Genomic DNA, 11,562 nt, shown 5'->3' with positions numbered 1-11,562 from the left:
TATGATTTGTGCAATCATAAACTAGATTTATTGTCAAAATTTCTTAGTATTTGAACCAATTTGATTGAGTCACAGGAAATGATTGTTCTAATTATTGGACTAATTTTCCATATTTTTTTATTTATTAAAGTAATAAAACAATCATGAATATCTGTATCCTTGGCTTAATCTAGAAGAACATGCTGATACAAGCCTAGTGCTTTAATTTTCTTGCAAGTCACATTGTACAGGAATTCTTGCAATATGTTACAGAATGCAGATTCCTCTCTCTCTCTCTCTCTCCACATTGGGAATTTGAATTGAGGGCTAAGTTCTTCCACATTTTTGGATTGTAAATGTCAGGAAGGAATTCCCTCTTCAGCTTCCCTCTCTTTTGGAGTCATCTACCTTCAGACTCCCTTCAATTTGTTTGATAATGCTTTCTTCTTCTACTTCCAGTTGTTGCATACACTCTTCAAAAGCTGCCACCATCTCTGGACTGAAAATGCTGTCCACGTCGTCACCATCCTTTTCTGACACACAAGTTTCTAAATTGTAGCTCCCAAATTTAGGAGTGAAAGCTTGGCCCCCATCATGAAGCCATTCCCTAAGGCTTCCAATGGTGGGGAGCTCAATGGTGGATGGGATTTCGAGTGATCTTAGCCCCTTGGCGACACTCTTTCTTTTTATGCCTTTCTCGGATACGTTTCCTTCTTCAGCAGCATCTTCAACACTATCCATTTCCTCAGCTAAGCTGCCGCTATTAAGACTTGGATGCGATTCTTTACTCTCAGGTTCCGAAGTAAAGGAAACGCGATACACTTCAGTCACTGTCCTCTGTCTGGTTGAATCTTCATCCCTTAAAACTGATTGATCAGTTTGACGAGAGTTTTCAAATGAAGCATTAGCATCTTGAAATTGCAATTTGGTTACTGACTCACAGTAATCCTCCAACCCTAATTCGTGTGCCCTGGACGACAAACCTTTTTGAATTTTTTCTAGCATTGCATCAAATTCCTCTATTGTGTGAAAGCTTCTCGAGCGTGGCATGCCCTTGTTCTCCCAATCATACTCACCTTCTTTAAGCCCATCAATCCGGTGAAAGCTTTTAGATCGTTTAGATGTCTTGATATCACTTGTTTCTACTTCTTTCGGGGGTGATAGCAGCAGTGACTCTGCAGGCTGCACCGCTTGTTTCTCCTCTCCTTGTTCTTTGAGGCCTGCCATCAACTCCCAATTGGTGGCAGCAGCAGCCTCGGTATTTGTAGGCTCAGGAGGTGGTTTGGGACCGGTTTTTGACAGCAAAGTGAAACTCCCAGTTCGGAGTTCGTTGGCTGCTTTGTCGGCAGTGCAAACAAGGGTAAGGAACTGATGGTGATCATTGCCATTAGTGGAGGTAAATAATTCTTCCAGCACAGGGACTCCATTGGTTCTCCTCTGCAAGCTGTGGTTCAGCTCTTCTTGAATGCTTAGTGATCTAGTCAAAACTTTCGAAGATATGCATCCCATTTAATCAGACAAAGATTGAACCCTGACCTTGTGCTGCAAATATATAATGGAAATGAGTCAAGTGACAATGAACATAAGAATCAAATCAATCATTAGGCATGTTTAGAAGTGTTGAAAATAAAGCATTGACATGACATTGCAGAAAACACAAGAACACAAAGAACACATCACATTTTGGCTAAAAGGAGAAAGTATACAATACCTCGGGGTACTTATTACTTATACGTGGCACCCCTGGCCAATGGATAGTCATGAAAACTCTCCATTTGCTTTGATAAAAGAGAAACACTAAGGGTTGACTCGTTGTGGGACTTAACGCAGCACCTTATGGCACGAGCTGACGACAGCCATCCGCCACCTGTGTCCGCGTTTCCCTCAGGCACCCCTCATGGAGAGTTTTCAAGAAAAATAATGACTCTCCATTGGCCAGTTGATGGGTAGGTTCCAGAAAACTCATTGTCATTTAAGCTGGTTGACATCACCAAACATATGTCCAACAAAGAGAAGGAACTTTGGCATTAATTTTGTAGTGTATACGATGCACACATGTACTATGCAAATGCTTCTATAACATGTCATGCCACAAGCAGAATTACAAGCATATTAGAATCAACAACCTCATTTACACTCGAAACAAAATAGAGCCTTGTGGAGTTATGATTATTCTATAAAAAACCACTTATTTACTTACCAAAAACATAGCACTATAGGTACTTAAATTATTAAACCCCCCCCCCCCCCCCCCCCCCAAAACACACACACACACACACACACATATATGGTATTAAACACTTGAGCTTCTCTGTCCATTTACAAACTATTGAAACAGATAATCAATTCCAAGTTTTCCAACTTATAACCACTGCCAACAAAATTCACAAGGCACATATAAGTTTGTGGGGATGAGAAAAAATGGTAAAAAATACGCATACACCAAACCCCAAATTCTGGTCAGCATATAAGGCAGACAGGAAGCAGGAAACAAGAAAATACTTGACACCCGAAAATGCTCCACTCACACACCCACACACACAATTATATATATATATATATATCTCTAAATTCCGAAAAAAATCATATAAATATATATATAATTAGAGCAGTGATACTTAGTCCGAATTCAGATCAATCTAACACTCACATGGATATGTGGGTCCCACCCGAATTTGGAACAATGATCTATGGAACAATTTCTTCATTTTCAGAGAAAAAAATGAAGGTAATAATAACAAGAGAATAAAATCTGTATATGCTTGATACTTGTATGATGATGAAAAAGAAAAGGTTGAAGAACAGAACAGATGAAAAATGAGCAAATAAGCTATATTAACCGGAACTGATCTTCTACATACCACTTCAATAAAATTAAGGATCGGAGGTGACCGGAGAAAGTATTCCGGGATGATGGAGAATCGGATGAACAAAGTTGATGAATCCTGAGTTGATTCACAGTGGCTGCTAAAAAAAATTGGTGTTTCTTCAACTTTTGGGTCTTAGCTAACTTGTATGCCCTGTTTTGCTTTGATGCAACAGTTTGTGTTGGTAGCTAATGGAGGATTTAAAAGAGTAGGAGGTTATTGGAGGCGGATTTGAGAATGGAGCTTAAGAGTTTGGGGTCTTCATAAGCAGGACAAGTCAATCAAGGCTGTGGGATTCACAAAATATGTGTCATCTATAATTGTTATATGATTCATACATGAGACAACCTGACTGCCAAAAAGTTTGAAAACTGCGGTCTAAATTGAATTTTAAAATAAGTCCCACCTTAGGTGCATTTATGGCATGTATTTATATTGAGTGAGTCCACACAAGGGTGCCACATGTGGTTTTAACTTTGGTCCCTGCTATTTACTTAATTGGGAGAGGATGCCTTGGTGTCCTTACGAGACTGTAGACCCCATAACATAACATTTCAGGGATGAGAAAGTTTGATTTGTAACTCTGAGAAGCGATTTTTTATTTTTAAAAAATTAAAAATAAGAAATTGTACAAAATTAAGTTTTTGAAAGCTATTTTCTAAAAATTCAGTTATAAAAAGATCTGTTTGAAGAGAATTGTCTCTTTAAAAACTGTTTACTGTTATCTTAATTCAAACCAGTTCCAATATTCTCGACCAATGCATGGTTGTTGAATTTCATAATTTGTCTTGAAAAATGGAGAGTTTTCAAGAAAAAAAACACATAAATGTGAATTGAGGGGGATGGCACGCGTAAGATATCATTGTAATATGGTATATTTTCTCAATCGAATTATTATGAGGTGGGACCCACACCACCCACTCACATATTTCATATTTGACATTTCCGAATTTGGATGATGTATTATTATTCTATATTTTTTAAGTTAAAACAAACACACATCTACTGGCCATGCTACGTAGACTCAATTCTCACCCTTTCATTTTTTATAAAGAAGATCATAACATTGGCCTAGATACCTTTATTTACGTCCCTTGCTAAAAAAGACTTTCTATAACTTAGTAATATTTTTCCTGGAACCAAAAAAATAAAAAATAAAACCTCAGTAATATCTTTTCTACTTTTTAAAAATTTTAGCCTTTTAACTCAATTGGAGTTAAATTGAACAAACTCAATAAGAGCTTACGGGTGCTAATTGGTTGGGTTTAGGTAAATAGAGGGATTAATCCGAACTGATCAGACCTTAACCTCCAATTCGTCGAGCTCACTCGAGCCAAAAGTTCAAGTTAGACTGGAGTTAACCTTAGATTAAGATGGGGTAGCTAGTATTTCTATAAGTTTGAGTTGCCTAACACCTCTTCCAAGTTCCAACCCCAACCACAACTAAGGTTGGTTTAAATTTTTAATTCACCTCAACATCTAATTAAGAAATAACTATTCAACTTATCCAAAAGCATGTTGGTCCTTCAATTAAGGGCTGTTTCAAATTTTCTTTCCCTCCCAACATGATGGGTGAAAAATTACTTGATGAGTTCAAAAAGTTTTGCCAATGTAACTTGACTCTAGGGCTGCCATTAAGTTTTAATAGTACTTCTTAAAGACTGATTAGAATTTGATTTTGGGTTAGGTCAAGTCTACCTATTGTTGTTTTATTGATTAAGTTTAATATATAAAATCAAACTAATCCAACATAGTTTTATATAGTTTTGATTTGTTCTATTCAGCACATTTCATGAATTCAATTCATTATCAATTTTTAATACATGATTAGTAACCAAATCTGACTGTACATATGATACATTGCACACATATATATAATGTATCCTTTTAGAGGCAAACACACACACAAAAAATATAAAACGAGAACTTATGGGGTCTATTTATTTCATTTATGACTAGGCTTTAAAACGTGGACTTGTGAGGCTTTTTATCTCCCCCACATCAAAAATTTTGGCTCACTATGTAGTCAAAACAATCGCGACAAAATACATCATATTCTTGATGTTGTTAGCCCTCAATATTTCATTAAGCTATGCTATTCATTGCAATCCTAGCATATCCCGACAGAGGGTCTGGTGGAGACCACAGTCGACATGCCCCGCTCACTCACTAAGGGCTCTAGTGAAACCTACATAATCCTATGTGAGTGGTTAGAAAATCGGTATTCACAAAGTCTTCCCGCGCCAACTAACCAATACCCTCTCAACTACTTTGGAATACACAGTGTTCCTTCCTTTAAATGCTCAAATTTAGATCTGGAGACACTACCGCTAATCACGGCAGCTAACATCTGGCTACCAGACTTCTTTAACTTGGTCTAGGACTCTTAGTTGTCTAGGGGTCCATCTATAATGCAACTATATATATATATATATATAGCTACATTATACTGTATTCAATACTTTCTTGTGCTCATCAAAACAGTGTCAATCATATAGTGCAGACATATATTTGTCATATATGTCTTAAGTTGCTCATCAGATTCTATTATCAAATTAAATCAAAGTTCAATTAAGTTGACATATTAAGTGTAAGAGGGTCGAATTGTTATTAAGAAAAAAAAAAAAAAAAAAATCAATTGTGGTGAAACACTAATTAACCAAATTATGTAATCCAAGAGAAAAAAAAAAAAAACCAAACTATGTAATCCAAATACGATCATAAAAAGTGGTTCGAACCATGCAAAACAGAATTAGAACATTCAATTATTACTGAGGGATTGTATGTGGTACCATAGTGTACTAAAGGCTCTCACTTAAATCCCTATGGCCATAAATGTCGGTTTAAAATGGTTACATTGATGTGTCCATCCATATGCACAAATGATGCAGCTGACATTTACAAAGATACACCAACAGTAATAGAGGAACGTTATCCAAAAGAAAAAAAAAAAAAAAAAATCAAAACTGCCTTACACTCAAATCAAAAGTCCAGTGTCTCACAAGGAGAGTGAGGTCCACCACTCCATCACTTCCCTTGTGAGACAACCGAGTTATCGGGGGATATATTAAAAGCGTTTTTTTTTTTGTGTAATTTTCTTTTAAAAAATATTTATAAAAAATCAAATAAACATTTCAATACAATAGTCAATTAGCATAACTAGTAAATTTTGTCATGAAAGGATTCTTTTGATAGCATTATTTATTTATCAAACGCGTTGATCAAACCAACAAGGGCAGGCCACAAGGCTTTATAGTATACAATTACAATTGCTGAACCAACCAGAATGTGCCATGGGCCTTGACAACCCTAGCTGCTAGGCTATGCAAGCTCCAACAGGTACCTGACACAAGACCAAAGTCAGCTGCCCAACTGATACAATAATACAGGGCAGATTTTAGCTAGTAGCTAGTTTGGCTCTGTGACATCAATATTTACCTCAACAATAAAATCATCCTTTCAAATGCACAACTAAGCAAACAGGGCATCATTTAATCTAGCCCAGTGCCCTATTACTTTATGCTTCACTGGAATTTATTAGATGGGGGTACCACACACATATACATGAAATAAATATCGCTACTACTAATCAATTGCAGCCTCCGGAGGCAAACCCAATTCTTGAACTGGAGATGTCATAAGCAACACTAAATGTCTGCTGTTGATGGTTTCCGATAATCGCGAAATCATTGCTGCCCGCGAAGGCCAAGCACGTATTCCCTTTATCCACATCAATCAGGAGGTTCTGAGGCGAAAGGACGAGATCAGCACCGCCTTGAAACACCATCCGAACCTTGGGCACAGCCAACATCCCCTTCACACTCCCTTTAAAACACGCGTCCAATATGGAAAATGCCGGGGCAGTCTTGTGCTTCGGTGACATGACCTTTGTGAACTCGTTTGTAAACGCTTTATATACCGACATAGGCAGCCGCGTGATCACGGTCCCCGAATCTATAATTGTCGGGACTCGGTACGAGGCCGATGCCACTCCCACTGCTCTGCCCGCCACTTCTATGGCCACGAGCCTCAAAAAGTACAAGCTTGGGTCACGGATATCGGTTATCATGGGCGTGAACTTATAGGCCGATTTAGTAACCACTGAGGCTTTTCCTATTGACAATGACCCACCACTGCCACGGCCTGTTGGCAGACAGTACGAGAAGGCATACCCATACTTGGCCGACAGTTGTGCGAGCATGGACAACTTGTGACGTGCCAGGCCGATCAGTCCTGCAGACTGACCGAACAATCCTTCATTATCCTGGCCACACCCGTACACGAAACCCGGCAGGGTCTCGGACTGACTCAACTTCAGTGAATCCTGACTCAAGTATCCGGTGGAGTAGGAGGAGTCACCATAACTGGCCGTGTAGACACACACTTTCTTGGAAGTGCAAAGGGGGTCGTTGAGTGTGGCCTCCCGGAGTGAGCTGCACTGCGGCGTCGAGCATGACATAGACTTGTAAGTGTTCGATGCAGCTGGATTGAAGAGCGGACTGACCTGTTTGTGGCAGTACACGGCGCAGGGCCGGCACTGGAGCCAGGAAAAGGAGCTGCCTGTGTCCACAACCATTGGATAGAAATTGGGCGGAGTCCCAAGGCCGATTTTCACATAGTAATTGCCCACGCCAATCGAAAAACCAGGGTTCAAAGGTGTGCTGATTAACTTTGGTCCTACTGGGTGTTCTGATTCGTGTGAAGTAGAGTTAGTGGTGGCACTGTTTTTGTTCCTGAGTCTGTAATTTAGATGCTTGACTCGGGATCCGTCGCGAAGGAGTACGTCGGAGACGGATGACGGAGATTGGGAGGCGAGAGGTGAACCAGGTCCTAGCACATGATGTAAGTTCAGGTGCATATGGTTGAGTCCCTGCTCATCTTCTGCCAAAATTTAAGAAAGGTTCATACAAAAAAAAATATTAGTATAAACATATACTTGCCATACTACATAGATACAGATATCATATATGTCACTCCCAATTGATTACATCTATGGATTGGTCAGAGCAATAAATTGGGAAAAGTTTCTTAATTATGCTTCTGGGTGTGTTTCAAATCATCACTTGGATTCATTTAAATGACAATTGAAGAAATCATATAAAAACAGATGATATAAATACATGCCTTGATGTTCTGCAATTGAAGACGTTGTGAGCAGAAGAAATAAAACAAGGGGCCAAACCAGACCCATCTCTCCCACCCCTTTTGAAATTGTGTGTTGATTTATGTACATTTTATATAGTGCATTCATATTCTTTTCTAATGCTATACATATGTGTGTGTATATATATTTTAGAGAGTTTTGGGGGTTTTGATCACATGACTGCCCAAATCAGAGAGTGACGCGTGAACGGTATAACCCATCTACCGTGTCCAAATTAGGGACCCATTGCAATTAATGAGAATTAGAAGTATTGAATAATTTGAACCCGAAAAGATTCTATTTTTCAATAAAATCTGCTACTATCGTAATAAACAGTCTAAAAGAGAGTGACACAGAAACAGAAATATGAAGTCTGAAATTTTTTGACTTCTTATTTAACTTTTTATTTTTGTCGACTAGGATAGTAGAATCTATACAAAGAAATGAGACAGCAAACAATAAGAAAGTTTTACGTCAAAATATGTAAATTTTTATATTTTTCTACGGATAGTACATGTTTATGTTGCTTAAAATGGTCGCATATTACCAATTAAACCCTTAATTATCAGTAAGTAATTTTGTCACGTCAAAAATATCTACTTCTATTTGTATAGTTACTTTTCGGTCACATCAATACCTATCTAAATTTGCAAGCTCACTGTACTCTAGTATTGATTTAATAACTATGTCATAATTCAAAGTTGTATTGCTCTCTCTTTTCCATCTTCCGTCAACGTTCTTAGTGTTTTTGAAAGTGAGAAGCTTGTCTTTTTTAAAAGGAGATAGAATAAGGAGTTTATTCTCTATTTATGATTTTCTGTATTTATTTAAATAAGAAATACAAAAACTTAAATACTGGTTGATAACATGTTCTTTCTATTTCAGTATTTGCTATTTTATAGAAAATAAAAATATTATTAAATTTAAAATTTTGGTTTCTTGCTTTTCCTTCGGTTAAGTGAGATCCCAAATTTATACAAACTCTCTATAATTGAGTGGAGGAAGAGTTTTAAAGGAATATGGTGATAAATGAGAGAAAAATGTAAAAAGAAAGACAGAAAATAATTTTTTAAATTTTTTTGAAAAAGAAATTGAGTGGGATATTTGCCCCACTGGGTCCAACCTAGCTCCATCTCTGATTCTTAGGTTTAACTCCATTCATTTATTAAAAAAAAATTTAAAAGAAAAAGAATATCAATATTTTTCCCATTTGATAATTGCGGGAATTAAATATGGAGAAAAGAAAGACATCACAAATTTCAAGGAGAAATTTTACTGTTAATTATTTCTTTTATTTCTTGGCTACCAATTATTTTTCAAGAAACTTCTTACCACTAACATACTGTATAGACGACATAATAATTTTATTTTATTTTTTTAACATTTTGACAAATCAAGTGGGGTAATTATTTTTTTTTCTTCCTATTTGATAATTATGGAAATTAAGTAGAGAGAAAAAAAAAACATCATAGCATTTCCAGCAATCTGTTAAAATATCTTTTTGTGTAAAATATACACGACCAAGGATGATAGTTTTAATTTTATTTTATCTCCAGCAGTCTGTTAAGATACACTGATATGTACTAATGTGTAAAATTAATGTGTATTTTACGCAACATTTTTACACAGTCACATCAGCATATTTCATTTCTCCTCCATTAAAGAATCAACCCTATGTTAAGTAGGTTTGTAAACGTTATATGGAGTCTGGTATGACACATGGTTGGTTGTTATTGGTGGATATTTTTTTACTTAAAAGATATAAAAAAACAGTTGAAGTTAAAATTAAATAATTCAATTTTTTTTGTGTAAATATATTATAACACATCAGATTTACGAAAAAAAAAAAATATACACAATGGTTGGAGATGCTTTCGGAAATTTAAGGAAAAAAATTTGAAGATAATTATTTTTCAAGAAAATTCTTACTAATAATATTATATATAGAGAATAATTTTTTTTTTTTTTTTCCACTTTTTCTTTGTCTTTTCCTTTTTCATACCAATTCGAAAAATCAAGTAGAGCCTAAAAATTCAACAAATCAAGTGGAGAGAATTATTTTTCTCCACTTTTTCTTTCTCTTTCTCCCTTTCCATACCAATTCAACAAATAAAGTGGAGCCTAAAAATCTCAATATTGTACCTAAAAAAATGCTAAAATAAAAATATTTTCAACCTTAGCAAACATATATCACTCAATAGCAGTCACAAATTTACTTTTTTCTTCCCTTATCCAATAAACATTTGTTTTAACTTTCTTAATTTCCACCTCCAAAATAATAAAAAAATAAAAAATAAAAAATAAAATAAAATATTGTTGAAGTAATGATCATATATGAGTGAAGTCCATAGTCGGTGCTTTGTCTTTATTGCCCTTTATCTTTTCTCAGTGAGACTGACCCATGACCATGACTTTGAGCTTCAATAATTCGCTTAATTGATGAATAATAACAAGGATTGTTTGGTTTGTACCGTTCACAACTCATTTTAATCATCCACGTGGAGATGGAAAAAGTATCATGGTACTCGGAAAGTGTGTGCCATTCCATCGTGAATGTGATAATGTATTTTTATCACAAAGATTGGGACGATTCGAAATCAGTGCATCATACTTTCGAGATATTTGATATATATATTATTTAGAGTTGATAGTAACACAAATTCAAATACAATTAATGATATTGGTGCATAAAGTTATGAAGTTGCGTTTCAAAGCAATTACTGATATTGCCAAAATTATTATTTGAAGAGTGAGAATGACAATTACCTCATTAATTTAATTGAGATTGAAATGGGTCTAGGGGGGAGAGTCAAAGTTTGCCCTACTCAAAATGAATCCAAATTAGTAAAAAAAAAAAAAAAAAAAAAAAAAAATTAGATTAATAATTATTCTACATTCAAATTTTCTTACTTTCATCAATTTTTATTTTTATTTTTTTAATCTTTGGTATTACTAAATGCAAACTACAAGGTTAACAACCTAATTGTTTAATATTTCCTTATATATAATTTTTTTTTTTTATTTTTTTAAAACATATTTTGAATTTGTTGAACAGAGAAGGTAAAAACACTCTGCTCGACCGACAATAAGGAGAAAATATGGAGTACAATGGGCACCATAATGTAATACTCCTGCCCAATAGCAAGTGATATTAAAAAAAAAAAAAAAAGCTAGAAAAGCTTATGTAGTAAAGAAAAAAAAAGGCTTGAGGTCCTATTTGTTAAAAATTTAGTCATGTACATTGCCCATGACATTTTTAATATAAAATTTTAAAAATACCCATATATCTTCCGCTAATGCCTTTATATATATACAACGAACCGAAAGAGGGACATTTTAATTATTTTACATTTAATTATTACTTTTTAACTTTTTTTTATTTTTTTTTATTCAATTATAGATGTATACTTTAGTCTTTTCAGCAGTCAAGTATTTGTTTCAAAATTAAGTATTAAAGATTTTTTAGAACGTATACGAAGCTATATACTCTATATGCATATGATACGGAATTTTTTTGCTCACGTCCCATTCATTTAAATAAATAGGAGAGGGGAGGGAGAGTGGTGCTCTATG

The 11,562-nt window shown here is 35.3% G+C and overlaps 2 protein-coding genes across 3 annotated transcripts; both read right to left on the bottom strand.

Moving 5' to 3' along the window:
* Positions 1–148: 148 nt before the first annotated feature.
* On the bottom strand, positions 149–3,229 carry LOC132304886 (uncharacterized). Of its 2 annotated transcripts, XM_059802594.1 has the most exons (3): positions 2,841–3,229; positions 1,691–1,956; positions 149–1,521 (listed from the first exon to the last, which is right to left on the bottom strand). In XM_059802594.1, exon 3 carries the CDS (start codon positions 1,486–1,488, stop codon positions 358–360), a length of 1,131 nt encoding a protein of 376 aa, XP_059658577.1. In that variant the 5' UTR covers positions 1,489–1,521; positions 1,691–1,956; positions 2,841–3,229; the 3' UTR covers positions 149–357. The 2 variants fall into 2 exon arrangements, with proteins under 2 accessions (XP_059658577.1, XP_059658572.1); XM_059802589.1 differs by lacking the exon at positions 1,691–1,956.
* A 2,784-nt stretch (positions 3,230–6,013) lies between these two features.
* On the bottom strand, positions 6,014–8,128 carry LOC132304856 (aspartyl protease family protein At5g10770-like). The gene is made up of 2 exons (XM_059802567.1): positions 7,971–8,128; positions 6,014–7,727 (listed from the first exon to the last, which is right to left on the bottom strand). The coding sequence occupies exons 1-2, from the start codon at positions 8,095–8,097 to the stop codon at positions 6,436–6,438; spliced, it is 1,419 nt and encodes a 472-aa protein (XP_059658550.1). The 5' UTR covers positions 8,098–8,128; the 3' UTR covers positions 6,014–6,435.
* Positions 8,129–11,562: the final 3,434 nt, after the last annotated feature.

The sequence above is a fragment of the Cornus florida genome, unplaced genomic scaffold, assembly GCF_030987335.1.
Source record: "Cornus florida cultivar Cherokee Brave unplaced genomic scaffold, ASM3098733v1 CherokeeBrave_3.0.0_Hap2_Chr01, whole genome shotgun sequence".
Lineage (NCBI taxonomy): Eukaryota > Viridiplantae > Streptophyta > Magnoliopsida > Cornales > Cornaceae > Cornus > Cornus florida.
The sequence above is the reverse complement of the archived record's forward strand: the minus strand, read 5'-3'. Positions and strand labels throughout refer to the sequence as shown.

Bases quoted from the DNA above. Each gene is read 5' to 3' on its own strand.
- LOC132304886 (XM_059802594.1), bottom strand. From the start codon at position 1,488: ATGGGATGCATATCTTCGAAAGTTTTGACTAGATCACTAAGCATTCAA.
- LOC132304856 (XM_059802567.1), bottom strand. From the start codon at position 8,097: ATGAATGCACTATATAAAATGTACATAAATCAACACACAATTTCAAAA. The intron at 7,728-7,970 runs GCATGTATTTAT...AAATTTTGGCAG, and splicing joins TTCAATTGCAGAACATCAAG to AAGATGAGCAGGGACTCAAC.